This window comes from Pelophylax lessonae (assembly GCF_965119305.1).
Source record: "Pelophylax lessonae genome assembly, chromosome: 3".
Lineage (NCBI taxonomy): Eukaryota > Metazoa > Chordata > Amphibia > Anura > Ranidae > Pelophylax > Pelophylax lessonae.
In genome coordinates, this window is record NC_138770.1 from 199282323 (window position 1) to 199299263 (window position 16941).

Genomic DNA, 16941 nt, shown 5'->3' on the forward strand with positions numbered 1-16941 from the left:
GTGAACACAATCTCATACTTCTGAAGGTTTGAGGGTGCTGCCTGTTCCATACTCCCCCTACTCCTCATCTAGCCTTTTAGGGGTACAAACAATAGTAATTGGGGCCTAGTGTGGTTGTGTACGTGTGATATACATACACTTTTTTGGGATCATATTTTCTATTCCGCTATTTAATCAAAAACCTTTGGGGATCAGTTAAATTGGGGGATAGTCTGTGTTGGTACGTGTGAGAGAGATCCACCTTTCCAAGTTGTTGGGGTTCATCTCATACTTCTGAAGGTTTGAGGGTGCTGCCTGTTCCATACTCCCCCTACTCCTAGCCTTTTAGGGGTACAAACAATAGTAATTGGGGCCTAGTGTGGTTGTGTACGTGTGATATACATACACTTTTTTGGGATCATATTTTCTATTCCGCTATTTAATCAAAAACCTTTGGGGATCAGTTAAATTGGGGGATAGTCTGTGTTGGTACGTGTGAGAGAGATCCACCTTTCCAAGTTGTTGGGGTTCATCTCATACTTCTGAAGGTTTGAGGGTGCTGCCTGTTCCATACTCCCCCTACTCCTAGCCTTTTAGGGGTACAAACAATAGTAATTGGGGCCTAGTGTGGTTGTGTACGTGTGATATACATACACTTTTTTGGGATCATATTTTCTATTCCGCTATTTAATCAAAAACCTTTGGGGATCAGTTAAATTGGGGGATAGTCTGTGTTGGTACGTGTGAGAGAGATCCACCTTTCCAAGTTGTTGGGGTTCATCTCATACTTCTGAAGGTTTGAGGGTGCTGCCTGTTCCATACTCCCCCTACTCCTAGCCTTTTAGGGGTACAAACAATAGTAATTGGGGCCTAGTGTGGTTGTGTACGTGTGATATACATACACTTTTTTGGGATCATATTTTCTATTCCGCTATTTAATCAAAAACCTTTGGGGATCAGTTAAATTGGGGGATAGTCTGTGTTGGTACGTGTGAGAGAGATCCACCTTTCCAAGTTGTTGGGGTTCATCTCATACTTCTGAAGGTTTGAGGGTGCTGCCTGTTCCATACTCCCCCTACTCCTAGCCTTTTAGGGGTACAAACAATAGTAATTGGGGCCTAGTGTGGTTGTGTACGTGTGATATACATACACTTTTTTGGGATCATATTTTCTATTCCGCTATTTAATCAAAAACCTTTGGGGATCAGTTAAATTGGGGGATAGTCTGTGTTGGTACGTGTGAGAGAGATCCACCTTTCCAAGTTGTTGGGGTTCATCTCATACTTCTGAAGGTTTGAGGGTGCTGCCTGTTCCATACTCCCCCTACTCCTAGCCTTTTAGGGGTACAAACAATAGTAATTGGGGCCTAGTGTGGTTGTGTACGTGTGATATACATACACTTTTTTGGGATCATATTTTCTATTCCGCTATTTAATCAAAAACCTCTGGGGATCAGTTAAATTGGGGGATAGTCTGTGTTGGTACGTGTGAGAGAGATCCACCTTTCCAAGTTGTTGGGGTTCATCTCATACTTCTGAAGGTTTGAGGGTGCTGCCTGTTCCATACTCCCCCTACTCCTAGCCTTTTAGGGGTACAAACAATAGTAATTGGGGCCTAGTGTGGTTGTGTACGTGTGATATACATACACTTTTTTGGGATCATATTTTCTATTCCGCTATTTAATCAAAAACCTTTGGGGATCAGTTAAATTGGGGGATAGTCTGTGTTGGTACGTGTGAGAGAGATCCACCTTTCCAAGTTGTTGGGGTTCATCTCATACTTCTGAAGGTTTGAGGGTGCTGCCTGTTCCATACTCCCCCTACTCCTAGCCTTTTAGGGGTACAAACAATAGTAATTGGGGCCTAGTGTGGTTGTGTACGTGTGATATACATACACTTTTTTGGGATCATATTTTCTATTCCGCTATTTAATCAAAAACCTTTGGGGATCAGTTAAATTGGGGGATAGTCTGTGTTGGTACGTGTGAGAGAGATCCACCTTTCCAAGTTGTTGGGGTTCATCTCATACTTCTGAAGGTTTGAGGGTGCTGCCTGTTCCATACTCCCCCTACTCCTCATCTAGCCTTTTAGGGGTACAAACAATAGTAATTGGGGCCTAGTGTGGTTGTGTACGTGTGATATACATACACTTTTTTTGGATCATATTTTCTATTCCGCTATTTAATCAAAAACCTTTGGGGATCAGTTAAATTGGGGGATAGTCTGTGTTGGTACGTGTGAGAGAGATCCACCTTTCCAAGTTGTTGGGGTTCATCTCATACTTCTGAAGGTTTGAGGGTGCTGCCTGTTCCATACCCCCCCTACTCCTCATCTAGCCTTTTAGGGGTACAAACAATAGTAATTGGGGCCTAGTGTGGTTGTGTACGTGCGAGATACATACACTTTTTTTGATCATATTTCCTATTCCGCTATTCAATAAAAACCTTTGAGGATCAATTGAATTGCGGGATAGTCTGTGTCGGTACGTGTGAGAGAGATCCACCTTTCCAAGTTGTTGGGGTTCATCTCATACTTCTGAAGGTTTGAGGGTGCTGCCTGTTCCATACCCCCCCTACTCCTCATCTAGCCTTTTAGGGGTACAAACAATAGTAATTGGGGCCTAGTGTGGTTGTGTACGTGCGAGATACATACACTTTTTTTTGATCATATTTCCTATTCCGCTATTCAATAAAAACCTTTGAGGATCAATTGAATTGCGGGATAGTCTGTGTCGGTACGTGTGAGAGAGATCCACCTTTCCAAGTTGTTGGGGTTCATCTCATACTTCTGAAGGTTTGAGGGTGCTGCCTGTTCCATACCCCCCCTACTCCTCATCTAGCCTTTTAGGGGTACAAACAATAGTAATTGGGGCCTAGTGTGGTTGTGTACGTGCGAGATACATACACTTTTTTTGATCATATTTCCTATTCCGCTATTCAATAAAAACCTTTGAGGATCAATTGAATTGCGGGATAGTCTGTGTCGGTACGTGTGAGAGAGATCCACCTTTCCAAGTTGTTGGGGTTCATCTCATACTTCTGAAGGTTTGAGGGTGCTGCCTGTTCCATACCCCCCCTACTCCTCATCTAGCCTTTTAGGGGTACAAACAATAGTAATTGGGGCCTAGTGTGGTTGTGTACGTGCGAGATACATACACTTTTTTTGATCATATTTCCTATTCCGCTATTCAATAAAAACCTTTGAGGATCAATTGAATTGCGGGATAGTCTGTGTCGGTACGTGTGAGAGAGATCCACCTTTCCAAGTTGTTGGGGTTCATCTCATACTTCTGAAGGTTTGAGGGTGCTGCCTGTTCCATACTCCCCCTACTCCTCATCTAGCCTTTTAGGGGTACAAACAATAGTAATTGGGGCCTAGTGTGGTTGTGTACGTGTGATATACATACACTTTTTTTGGATCATATTTTCTATTCCGCTATTCAATAAAAACCTTTCTAGGGCAAGATCTTAAATTACAGAAATATGAGGAGACCGTCAAATAAGGGCCGTGGCCTGGGTCGTGGTGCTGCTGGTAGAGCTCCTGTTGCAAGGAGAGGACATGGTCGATCTGTGCCAGCTACACGCACAAGTGAAACACCTTCCTCAAGTGTGAGTAGGCGACAGAACCTGCATCAGTATTTGGTAGGGCATCAAACGCCCCTAGAAGTGATGAGGCCAGAACAAGTTGAGGCGATAGTAGATTGGTTTGCTGCTGACAGTGCCTCCAGTTCCTTCACATTGTCTCCCACCCAGTCTACTGCAGAAAGGTCAGAGTTGGCACCTGCAGCCAATGTCCAACCGTCTTTCACCTCACCCCCTTGCAAATCAGGCCAGCAGTCTGAGCCCCAAGCCATACAGCAGTCTCTTATTCTTTTTGAGGACTCTGTCAGCAGGGTTTCCCAGGGCCATCCACCTAGCCCTGCCCCAGAAGTGGAAGAGATTGAGTGCAGCGATGCCCAACCACTTATTTCTCAAGATGAGTACATGCAAGGATCATCGCAGCACGTCTCCGATGATGACGAAACGCAGGTGCCAACTGCTGCGGCGTTCAGCATTGTGGAGACCGACAAGGAGGGCAGGGGTGAAGACTGGGTGGAAGATGATGTGGAGGACGATGAGGTCCTCGACCCCACATGGAATGAACGTCATGCAGGTGACCTGAGTAGTTTGGAGGAAGAGGCGGTGGTCGCACAGAGCCACCAGCACAGCAGAAGAGGGAGCAGGGTGCAGAAGCGGAGCGGCCGTGCCCTAGACACTACGCCCGCTACTGCCCAACGCAGCAAGGGAACGAGCGCACCAAAGTCAGCTCAAAGGAGTTCTCTAGCGTGGAAGTTCTTTAGAAAATGTGCTGATGACAGGACACGAGTGGTTTGCACCCTGTGCAATCAGAGCTTGAAGCGAGGCATGAACCTTCTCAACCTGAGCACAACCTGCATGATCAGGCATCTAAGTGCAAAGCACGAGCTGCAGTGGAGTACACACCTTCAAAACCAAGAAACGTCTCTGGCTCATCCTGCTTCCTCTTCTGCTGCAGTCTCGGCCGCTCCAGCCACATCTGTAGTGATACCGGCACCTGCCACCCCGCAAACAGACGATCTGTCAGCAACACCACCACCTGGGTCACCAACAACCATCTCCACAATGTCCCGTGGAAGCGTTCAGCTTTCCATCTCCCAAACACTTGAGAGGAAGAGGAAGTACCCCCCTACCCACCCGCGATCCCTGGCCCTGAATGCCAGCATTTCAAAATTATTGGCCTTTGAAATGCTGTCATTCCGTCTGGTGGAGACGCACAGTTTTAAAAACCTTATGTCGGTGGCTGTCCCACAGTACGTCGTGCCCAGCCGCCACTACTTTTCCAGGCAAGCCATCCCTTCCCTGCACAACCAAGTGGGGGAAAATATCAGGTGTGCACTGCGCAACGCCATCTGTGCCAAGGTCCACCTAACTACGGATACGTGGACCAGTAAGCACGGTCAGGGGCGTTATATCTCCCTAACGGCACACTGGGTAAATGCAGTGGCGGATGGGCCTGAGGCGGATAGCAATTTGGCGCATGTCCTTCCACCACCGAGGATTGCAGGGCGCTTCAGTTTGCCTCCTGTTCGTAACTCCTCCTACTCCGCTTCCTCATCCTCTACCGCCTCCTCATCCGGACAGCGTAACACCTTCACCACCAACTTCAGCACGGCCAGGGGTAAACGACAGCAGGCAGTTTTACAACTTGCCTGTTTGGGGGACAAACCACACACCGCGCAGGAGTTGTGGAGGAGCATGGAACAGCAGACAAATGAGTGGTTGCTGCCAGCGAGCCTCAAGCCCGGCCTGGTGGTGTGTGATAACGGGCGAAATCTCATAGCAGCTCTGGGCTTAGCCGGTTTGACGCACATCCCTTGCCTGGCGCATGTGCTGAATTTGGTGGTGCAGAGGTTCCTTAAAAACTACCCCGATATGTCAGAGCTGCTGCAGAAAGTGCGGGCCGTTTGTGCGCACTTTCGGCGTTCTCACCCTGCTGCTGCTCGCCTGGCAGCGCTGCAGCGTAACTTCGGCCTTCCCGCTCACCGCCTCATATGTGACGTGCCCACAAGGTGGAACTCCACCTTGCACATGCTGGAAAGACTGTGCGAGCAGCAGCAGGCCATAGTGGAGTTTCAGCTGCAGCACGCACGCGTGAGTCGCTCTGCGGAACAGCACCACTTCACCACCAATAACTGGGCCTCCATGCGAGACCTGTGTGCCTTGTTGCGCTGTTTTGAGTACTCCACCAACATGGCCAGTGGCAATGACGCCGTTCTCAGCTTAACTATCCCACTTCTATGCCTCCTTGAAAAAACAATTCGGGCGATGATGGAAGAGGATGTGGCACAGGATGAGGAGGAGGAGGAGGATGAAGAGGTAACATTTCCAAGGCTTTCAGGGCAGTCATTCGCAAGGGGCTCCGAGGGTGGGTTCCTGCACACGCAAACGCCAGGGACGCAATTGTCCAGCAGGGGCACAGTTCTGGAGGATGAGGAGGATGAGGAGGAGGAGGAGCTGGAGGAGGAGATGGAACCATGTTCACAGCAGGGTGGCACCCAGGCCAGCTCATGGCCATCACTGGTGCGTGGCTGGGGGGATACAGAGGACACGGACGATACACCTCCCACAGAGGACAGCCTTTCGTCGCCTCTGGGCAGCCTGGCACACATGAGCGATTACATGCTGCAGTGTCTCCACAACGACCGCCGAGTTGCCCACATTCTAACTTGTGCTGATTACTGGGTGGCCACGCTGCTGGATCCCCGTTACAAGGACAACGTACCGTCCTTAATTCACTCACTGGAGCGCGATCGCAAGATGCGCGAGTACAAGCGCACGCTGGTAGACGCCATGCTGCTGGCATTCCCATCTGACAGCGGGGCCACAGTGGAAGCACAAGGCAGAGGAGGAGGAGGAGGAGGTCGCCAACGCAACCAGGGCACCGCCAGCACCTCAGAAGGCAGGGTTAGCATGGCCGAAATGTGGAAAAGCTTTGTCAGCACGCCACAACAAACAGCAGCACCAGCAGCTCAGATGGAACGTCTTAGCAGGAGGCAGCATTTTACCAACATGGTGGAGCAGTATGTGTGCACACGCCTACATGTAGTGAATGACGGGTCTGCCCCCTTCAACTTCTGGGTCTCCAAATTGGGCACATGGCCTGAGCTTGCCCTTTACGCCTTGGAGGTGCTGGCGTGCCCTGCAGCCAGTGTATTATCTGAACGGGTATTTAGCACGGCTGGGGGCGTTATAACAGACAAGCGCAGCCGCCTGTCCAGAGACAATGTGGACAAGCTCACGTTCATTAAAATGAACCAGGCATGGATCCCACGGGACTTTTCCGTACCTTATGCAGAATAGCAATGGATACCGACCTTACCCACCCATTGTTCCATTTTTGCTCTTTCTCACTCTTTTGGGGTGTACCCTCATTTAAAATTTTTGAAAAGAAGCAGTGTTGGCTACCTCGTCCTCCTCCTCAGGGCCAGATTAATGTAGGGGCTATTGGAGCTGCAGCTCCAGGCCCCTACCTTTTATATAGGCCCCGGGTTGGCCATATTCACTGTTACCGCTCTTCTGTCACTTGTAAACACAGAAGTCTGGCTTCTATGCTCGCTTCCCCAGGCAGCACCCTCAGAACCTCCCCACACAGCGTGAAGGCCGGACAAGGAGGGACAGTTGGCGATGCATGGATGTGTTTATGGGCTTCAGAGACAGCATCCCATGTTGAATTAGGCATGCATGGCTGCACCCTTCCTCCTCTGGGTGCATGGCAAGGCACGGCCCTTAAGGCCCTTCAAAATCCTCAGCACCAAGCCCATGATGCTGTTAATCCGGCCCTGGTCCTCCTCCACCGCCGCTTCCACCTACACCGCCCATAGGTGTGCGCAGCCTATTGCATTAAGGTGTGCACCCCAAAGTTGAAATACACATGCATGTGTTTGCCAGCAGGGAGAGTAATGTATCGGGGCCATGTACCTGTAGGCAAGGAGAAATAGAGCAGAGCAGGTCCCAGGGAGATCTTTCCCATCTCCTCACTGGCAATGCTATGTGCCCTAGGTGATTAGGGTGTGCCCAGGCACACCCAGCACACCCTGTGCGCACGCCTATGTCACCGCCACATCCACCACCACCTCAACCTCCCTCCTACTCCATATGGGCCTCGTCCTTCAGAGATGAAGAAGAACATTGTTTTATTTTTCTGTTTTTTTTTTGTTGTTTTAAGTTATTTCCCTATCCACATTTGTTTGCAGAGCACTTGCCATGCTCTTAATTACGTTTTGCTGCCATTTGCAGCACTCTCGCCCTTTCCTTTGGTGTTTTAGAGCCATTTTAGTGCCTTAAAGTTCGGGTCCCCATTGACTTCAATGGGGTTCGGTGTCCGGGAAAAGTTCGGTAAAAGTCCGGGACACGGACCCGGACTTTTTTTTAAAGTTCGGCCGAACCCGTCGAACACGGACATCTAGGTGTTCGCTCAACCCTAGATATAGAGCCTGGGATTAAAAGTACAATTTTAGCATTTGCAGGTGACACCAAGCTATGCAGTGGAATAACATCCGAACAGGATGTTTCCAGTTTCTAAGCCAACCTTAATCCATTGCTGAACCACCCCACAGCACTTTTACAGTGGGCAGCCAGCATCCAGCCTGCTCTGAGCTAGGGGCGCACAGCGCGTCCTGGTACCCACGGCCCAGTGAGCATGTGATTGCTATGTGATCACATGATCATAATATCAACAAAGCTGTTATGAATTGATTCATTCATGGCAGCTGTGTTTCCTATGCTGTAATTGGACTATCACATGGTACCAGGCCAAATCACAGCATCCTGTACCATGTAATTAACTGTAGCCAATCACAGATCACTAGTAATCACAGCAGTCATGAGTGTAACCCATTCAAACAGTTGAAACGTTGCTGTTACAATGATCTTTATCTTTATTCATGATTAAGCTCCGGGGGCAGGGGGAAACACCTGATGTGGGGCGCCAAGAACCTTTTTTATCTCTTATGTGGCTAATAAGGTTTAATATTGATAAATGTAAAGTTATGTACAGGGGGCTAAAACCATACATGCATTTTAGAAGGAAGACAGCTAGGGAGTCAATGGTGGAGAAGAATATGGGTGTTCTGGTAAATTTAATAATAGCATGCAATGCCAAGATGCTGCAGTTTCTAAAGAAGCGAGCAACATACTTTCTTGTAATAAAAGGAGAGATAAAGAGAGAAAGAAAGAGAGAGAGAAAAAGAGAGATAAAAAGAGCGAAAGAGATTCAAGGGGGATATGATCAACATATAGTGAACTTGGTGTAGAGATATTTACATTTAGGTCATTTCAGTCGACCAGGGGACACTATGTCTGAAGGAAAAGTTATTTAACCTTCACATACTTCAGAAAGGCCTGGTCACAAAATGAGCTGTGAAAATGTGGAATAAACTCCCTCAAGAACTAGTTCTGGCCAGCTCAGCTGATTGTATTGAAAAAAAAAAAAAAAAAAGCTGGGTGCATTTTTAAAGAGGGAGACAGGAGTAGATGTGGAAATGTGGTTCAGGTTGCAGGTGGTTAAGCAGGCATCCAAAAAGAATTTGGCAACCTCCTTTGTAGCAACAGGGTCAAAAGAGGAAAGTATTAAATGTGGTGGTAGACATAGTAAATTAAAGTGTCTCTTCAGTCATTTTTTTCATCTTCCTATCTATTAAATTCTCTGCCTTAGTTGTTTTAACTTATAGTAAAACATTTTTTTTCTGCCAGTAAATACCTTATACAGCCCACTTCCTCTTTCTTGTCTGGTAAAAAGCCTAGGCGAATGACATCATGCACAGCTCTCTCTCTTAAGCCCCATACACACACGCAGATCGTCGTCATACAAATGTTCGTCTTTTCTCCCCGGGATGTCGGTGTCTGTTGAAAAGTACAAAGACAGCACAAGGACAGCACAAGAATTTTGTCCGCAGACTTCAGCTGACTGCAGAAGTGATGTCATGTAATGGTTAACTTTCCCTGTGTTTTTTATTTTCTGAGCATGCCCAGTCTTGCAAATCTGCGGTCTGTCGGCTGATTTCTGTACTGACAGGCGAACAATCGTCCGTTCTGGTGTCTGCAGACAAAAATTTTCATGTTTGCAAGAAAGACTCTTGTCCGCGGATTGTGTGCAGACATCTGTCGGAGGCACCATACTAACACGCATACAATCGGCAGATCTTTCGTCCGCCGACGTTTGTATGACGACGATCTGCGTGTGTGTACGGGGCTTAACTCTCATGAGAGTTTGCAAGCAAGGGAGAGAGGGATTAGTCATAGGAAAGCCAAGGAGAGCTTGATGAGGGTGCAGATAACAGGAGACTTCAGAGATCCATTAGTAATCACGAATAGAGGAGAAATGTGTAGCCAAGCAGTGGTGTGTGGCTGTCTGTATACATACACACACACACACACACACACACACACACACACACACACACACACACACACACACACACACACACACACATATATATATACACACACATATACATATATATACACATACATACACATCCAGAGAGAGAGAGAGAGAGAGAGAGAGACAAAAGTATCTGACAAAAGTGAGTACACCCCTCACATTTTTGTAAAAATTTTATTTTATCTTTTCATGTGACAACACTGAAGAAATGACACTTTGCTACAATGTAAAGTAGTGAGTGTACACCTTGTATAACAGTGTAAATTTGCTGTCCCCTCAATATAACTCAACACACAGCCATTAAATGTCTAAACCGCTGGAAACAAAAGTGAGTACACCCCTAAGTAAAAATCTCCAAATTGGGCCCAAAGTGTTAATATTTTGTGTGGCCACCATTATTTTCCAGCACTGCCTTAGCACTCTTGGGCATGGATTTCACCAGAGCTTCACAGATTGCCACCGGAGTCCTCTTCCACTCCACCATGATGATATCAAGGAGCTGGTGGATGTTAGAGACCTTGCGTTCCTCCACCTTCTATTTGAGGATGCCCCACAGATGCTCAATAGGGTTTAGGTCTGGAGACATGCTTGGCCAGTCCATCACCTTTGCCCTCATCACCTTTGCCCTCACCTTCTTTAGTAAGGCAGTGGTCGTCTTGGGGTCATTATGTTGGAATACTGCCCTGTGGCCCAGTCCCTGAAGGGAGGAAATTCGGCTCTGCAAGTTGGCATTCATGGTTCCTTCAATGAACTGTAGCTCCCCAGTGCCGGCAGCACTCATGGAGCCCCAAACCGTGACACTCCCACCACCATGCCTGGCTGTAGGCAAGGCACACTTGTCTTTGTACTCCTCACCTGGTTGCTGCCACACACGCTTGACACCATCTGAACCAAATAAGTTTATCTTGGTCTCATCAGACCACAGGACATGGTTCCAATAATCCATGTCCTTGGTCTGCTTGTATTCAGCAAACTGTTTGCAGGCTTCCTTGTGCATCATCTTTAGAAGAGGCTTCTTTCTGGGATGACAGCCATGCAGACCAAATTGATGCAGTGTGCGGTGTATGGTCTGAGTACTGACAAGCTGCCCCCCACACCTTCAACCTCTGCAGCAATGCTGAGGACGTGCGCTCAACTTCTTTGGTCGACCATGGCGAGGCCTGTTCTGAGTGGAACCTGTCCTGTTAAACTGCTGTATGGTCTTGGCCACCGTGCTGCAGCTCAGTTTCAGGGTCTTGGCAATCTTCTTATGGCCTAGCCCTAGGCCAAGCATGTCTCCAGACCTAAACCCTATTGAGCATCTGTGGGGCATCCTCAAACGGAAGGTGGAGGAGCGCAAAGTCTCTAACAGACACCAGCTCCGTGATGTCATCATGGAGTGGAAGAGGACTCCAGTGGCAACCTGTGAAGCTCTGGTGAACTCCATGCCCAAGAGGGTTAAGGCAGTGCTGGAAAATAATGGTAGCAACACAAAATATTGACACTCTAGGCCCAATTTTGACTTTTTTCATTTAGGAGTGTACTCACTTTTGTTGCCAGCAGTTTAGACATTCATGGCTGTGTGTTGAGTTATTTTGGGGGACAGCAAATTTACACTGTTATACAAGCTGTACACTCACTACTTTACATTGTAGCAAAGTGTCATTTCTTCAGTGTTGTCACATGAAAAGATATAATAAAATATTTACAAAAATGTGAGGGGTGTACTCACTTTTGTGAGATACTGTAGATAGGGGTGTCTGTTTAAATCCAGGAAGTAAAACAGTTAACATTTTTAGCTGCCCACAGTTAAAATGGCTGCAGCCAGATTTAGTGGAGCAAGATTTCTGCAGCACATTTGGCAAGTACAGAATCACAGTATATATATATATAATGCAAAGTGGTTGCAGGGAAGCTTCAGAATGGCAAATATGTTTTTATTACAAAATATGTGAGTAGACTGCAGTTCCTCTATAAATGTGGGACTATCTGGACTAATCCACTGGAGGAGAGTAACATGGTCACTTAGTTTTGTAATGGTTGTAGAGGTTAGGAAAAGCTGAGAATTTTGGTTACGTTCCCAAAATGTGACTCAGCTTGTCACTTCCATGAAAGAAGGCATTGATTTTTACCTTACCTTTACATATCAAATTGGTCAGTGTTGGGCTATATAATAAAAATACTATATTGTTTGGGGATTAGCCAACTTAAAAAATAAAAAAAATAATGTTACCTTCTCCCAGTCCTAGGCTCCTCAGAGTGTCAGCCTTGTCCCTCACTTGCTTGGCTTTTGTCTTCAGAATCTCTGGCTTCTCTTCAAGAATTCTTAATATCGTTTTGTGGTTCAGTCCTACCACGCACAGCTCTTTGATGGTGGAAGTGCTGTGTACGGTGCATTTCATAGACAAAATCCTTTCAGCTTGTGTCTCTGAGAAGCCAAGATCCAAGAGCTCTTGTCTGGCAGCAGGAACAATGGACAAGTGTCTCAAGCATAGACCTGACCAACTAAAAACAAGCTGGTTTCTGAGACATAAAGACACCTAAATAAAGAACATTATAAGAAGCTGATCATGTATCACATTTGGAACACACGAGATAGAAAGAGAATCCAAAACAAAGATTATTCTATACAAATAAAAATTATAAATCACTACTATGGTACTTTGTGCCATAGATTGAAAGGTTCTTTATTTGCAGGGACAGAAATGAACATCTATATAGTGGCTAATCTGATAAAAAAAAAAAAAAAAAATTTTTCATATACCAAGACATATTTTCCATATTTACACACAAGCAATAAAAGCACTGTAACATTTTCATACAAAAAAGCAAATAAGAATGTTTTCCCACAAGAGGCCACTAAAGGAGAGCTTAAAATGAACCTGTGATCTGCCCTATCAGCTGAACAAGCTCCACTTCCTTTCCCTCCCCTTTGGATGCCTCAGCATCAAGCCACTAGTGCTGCCACCGGGGCGGGGGGGGGGGGGGGGGGGGTGATGGGGTTGAAGAGTTAGTTACATGCTTCCCATATCTGGAATTACCAGGTACTTGTTCCCAGCAGTGGAATGGAACAGCACGAGCCAGGGGCGGATGCAGAGTCGAGTCTCGGGAGGGGCACTGCAACCTACCCTTGTTTAACCACTTGCCTACCAGGCATATTTTTGACACTTGGTGTTTACAAGCTAAAATATGTTTTTTTTGCTAGAAAACTACTTAGAACCCCCAAACATTATATATATTTTTTTTTTAGCAGAGATCCTAGAGAATAAAATGGAGATTATTGCAATATTTTTTATCACACAGTATTTGCGCAGCGGTCTTCCAAACGCAATTTTTCTTGGAAAAAATTCACTTTTTTGAATAAAAAAAAAAAAAGGAACCAGTAAGTTTGCCCAATTTTTTTCCATAATGTGAAAGATAATGTTACGCCGAGTAAATAGATACCCAACATGTCATGCTTCAAAATTGTGCTCACAGAATGGCGACAAACTTTGGTACTTAAAAATCCCCATAGGCAACACTTTAAATATTTCTACAGGTTGCCATCTTAGAGTTAGAGAGGAGGTCTAGGGCTCAAATTATTGCTCTCGCTCTAACGATCGCGGCGATACATCACGTGTGGTTTGAACACCGCTTAAATATGTGGGCGGGGTTTCCGTATGCGTTCGCTTCCGCGCGCGAGCTAACGGGGACAGGGCTCTTTAATTTTTTTTTTTACTATTTATTAGTTTTACACCGTTTTTAAAAAAAGCTTGCCCTCACTTGACATCTTGTCTGTGAGGATCCGGGACCGGATCGTTTTCCCGGTAAGCAGGCTCCGCCGCTGCTGGCCTGCTGGAACTTGGGCGACACTGGGAGACTCGACTGGAGTAGGTAATATTTTTTTTGGGGGGGGGGGGGAATAGACCCGTTGCCCCCCCCCCCCCCCCCACGAATGCGCCACTGGTACAAACAGAGGGAAAAGTGGATACAAGGATCTGGAGGAGCTGTCATCATAGTGAACCTGTTTTCCCTGTATGAAGGCAGCACGGATTCAATGGTGAACACACACAATGCAACAATATGGAAACTATAAGGATTCATGCTAGCCTAGGCTTTGTCTAACAATCCCCAGCCAATGTGGGTCTACTACAGTGGTCTGCTTGTATTGTTGAGATTTATTTGTACATTTAAAAGGAATCCTGGGCAACCCGGTATAGCAGTTGTGGCCATTTTCTGAAACTATTACAAATTGTCTTATGAATGTTTGATTCAGTGTATATAAACATGTAGATAGATGGAGATCTCAGGTGAAGTCTGGTGAAAACAAATGTAGATATCTGCATTTTTCCTCACATCTCTGTTATAGTGTGAACACAATGCTTCCTGTGTTCCCTACAGAGGACTGAGTTTTTCCAAATACACAAAATTCAGGTCTTTGCACAAATTTGAATGAGTCTTAAAATCCAGGAAATGTAGAGCTGGCCACTACTAACTCCAGCAGGCTGATGGAAAAAAACTGAAGGGATTTCCTCATCACACAATCAAGGTGAATGGGGAAATCCTCCCTGCTGCGTTATTGGATTCTGACTGCAGGCCTCCTCCACTGTCAGCATACACTGATCAGCGCTGCAGCTGATTGGCTGCATGAACTGATCAAACTAAAATTTACCAGCAGTCCCATCTCTTTTCGAATGGGAATGCCAATAGATGGATAGAAATGTGTCCAGGCTGTGCGGAACCATCCAAATTTCAAACCATCACACCTTATGTAACATCCAGTGTAGAATAGTAAAAGATATTAACCACTTAAGCCCCGGAGGATTTTCCTGCTCAAAGACCAGGGCCTATTTTGCGATTCGGCACTGCGTGAATTTAACGGACAATTGCGCGGTCATGCGGTGCTGTAACCAAATAAAATTGACGTCCTTTTTTTTCCACAAACAGAGCTTTCTTTTAGTGTTATTTGATCACCTGTGCAATTTTTATTTTTTGCGCTATAAACACAAAAAGCGTCAATTTTGAAAAAATAACATTTTTTACATTTTTTTTTTATATGAAATCCCCCCCCCCAAAAAAAAAATGTAAAAATCTATTTTTTAACATTTTAGGCCAATTTGTTTTCTGCTACATATTTTTGGTAAAAAAAATTGCAACAAGCGTATTTTGATTGGTTTGCGCAAAAGTTATTGCGTTTGCTAAGGGAAAGATTTACGTCATTTTTATTGTTTGTTTTTTTTTTTTTTTAACTAGTAATGGCTGCGATCTGTGATTTTTTTTTTTGCAGGACTGCGACACTGCGGTGGACTGATCTGACCCCTGACTGACATTTTTGACACTTTTGGGGGTACCAGTGACATTACTACAGTAATCAGTGCTATACATATGCACTGTTACTGTAAAAATGACACTGGCAGGGAAGGGGTTAACTTTATTAGTGATCAAGGGGTTAAGTGTGTCCCTAGGGGCGTGATTCTAACTGTAAAGGGGCATGGCTTGTGATGTAACCACAGAGACATACGATCCTACATAGCAGGATCGTATGATCTCTGTAGTTACACCAGGGAGAATGACAGGCGGCTTTGTTCACATCAGCCCTCTGCCTTTCTCCCTCTCCAGCGGGAGATTGCGAGTGGCCGGAAGACATCGGAGCCGCCGGTCACTCGCGCGGGGATGCCCAAGAACTACGTCAATTTGCCCAGGAGGGGCTGACTGCCACAGTAAATATGCTGTAGGTGGTCGGCAAGTGGTTAAGAACAGGGGAGGGTAAAGGGGAAAAGGAAGAAACTGCAATAGGCACACTCCCTGGTGGCATATCGTACTATTAAATACACACATTTTTTATTAGGTGTGATAAGAGAAGTGGAGGGTCTATTTTATTAACAGATGCTTGTTTTTATTGATTTTATATCAACAGATACAAAAAAAAACGACAGTGGCACATATCCTAGAATGAGCACAGACTTGCAGTCAGAAGGAAATACAGCATATTATCCAGAGATCTTGTCAAAAGTCAGGAAATTACATAGGTGATATAGGCCAATCAGGCACTTAGAAGTACGAAGTGAGTATAAGCGAGACACCAGGACCAATCCAACATATACTTCATAACAACTAGTACAAGGGGCTAAGAAGGGGGAATGGAAAGAGAAGGAAACAGATAGGGGAAGGGAAAAAGGAGGGGGGGGGGGGAAAGGGAGAGGGATCCAGAGAGTGGGACGGTAGATGGTAGAAGAGGTGAACCAGAAACAAAAACTCCCGTTCTATATGGAAAAATGTATATTATTGGTATCCGCAGGTCAAGCAATGAAACTCAAGAGGGAGAACACGCAGCGTTCACAACGTCAAATCTCTAGCCTCCACTCAGGTTGCCCTTTGTCAAATCTTTTGGGGCAGTTACGTCCCATATAGGGGAGCTTATTGAGGGATAAAACTGTGCTTAGTATAGACCTCTATACAGAAATAATTGGAGGCTCCAAATATTTACATTTAGACAAAGCAGGTGGTCTTATTTATAGACATAGTTTTGGGGGTTTTGAGTAATCTTCAGGCCTAAAATGAATAAACGTGTGTGCATAAAAAACACAAACACTAACTATGCCGAAAATGTAAAAAAAATAGAAGACAAAAATATTTTTTTACTTTCTGCTATAAAACATATCCAATAAAAACATTTTAAAAAAAAATCAAAATTTCTTCATAAATTTAGACCAAAATATTTTCTGCTACATGTCTTTGGTAAAAAAATAAATAAATAAATTTACGAAAAAGTGTATATTAATTAGTTTGCGTGTAAGTTATAGCATCTACAAACTATGGTATAAAGTATATACTGAAATTTTTTTTTAAATAGTAATAATGGTAATCAGTGACTTATAAGTGGGACTCTGATAGCGTGGCGGGAAATCTGACACTAGCTAACGCTGGCTGGGGATAAACTTACTGACACTGACATCAATAATGACACTAATACAGTGATCAGTTCTAATACTACACACTGTCACTGTACTAATGACAGTGGCTGAGAAGGGGTAACATCTAGGGG

At 45.4% G+C, this 16941-nt stretch overlaps 1 protein-coding gene across 1 annotated transcript in view; it reads right to left on the reverse strand.

The window, feature by feature from the left end:
* The window catches only part of MTERF4 (mitochondrial transcription termination factor 4), a gene marked incomplete at its 3' end in the record, with an annotated part of 40660 nt that extends 28183 nt beyond the window's left edge, over positions 1-12477 (reverse strand). Inside the window, exon 1 of the mRNA XM_082250821.1 lies at positions 12151-12477. Within this exon, the coding sequence (XP_082106947.1) occupies positions 12151-12319 (169 nt within the window). The 5' untranslated portion in view covers positions 12320-12477. The remainder of the gene's footprint in view (positions 1-12150) is intronic.
* Positions 12478-16941: the final 4464 nt, after the last annotated feature.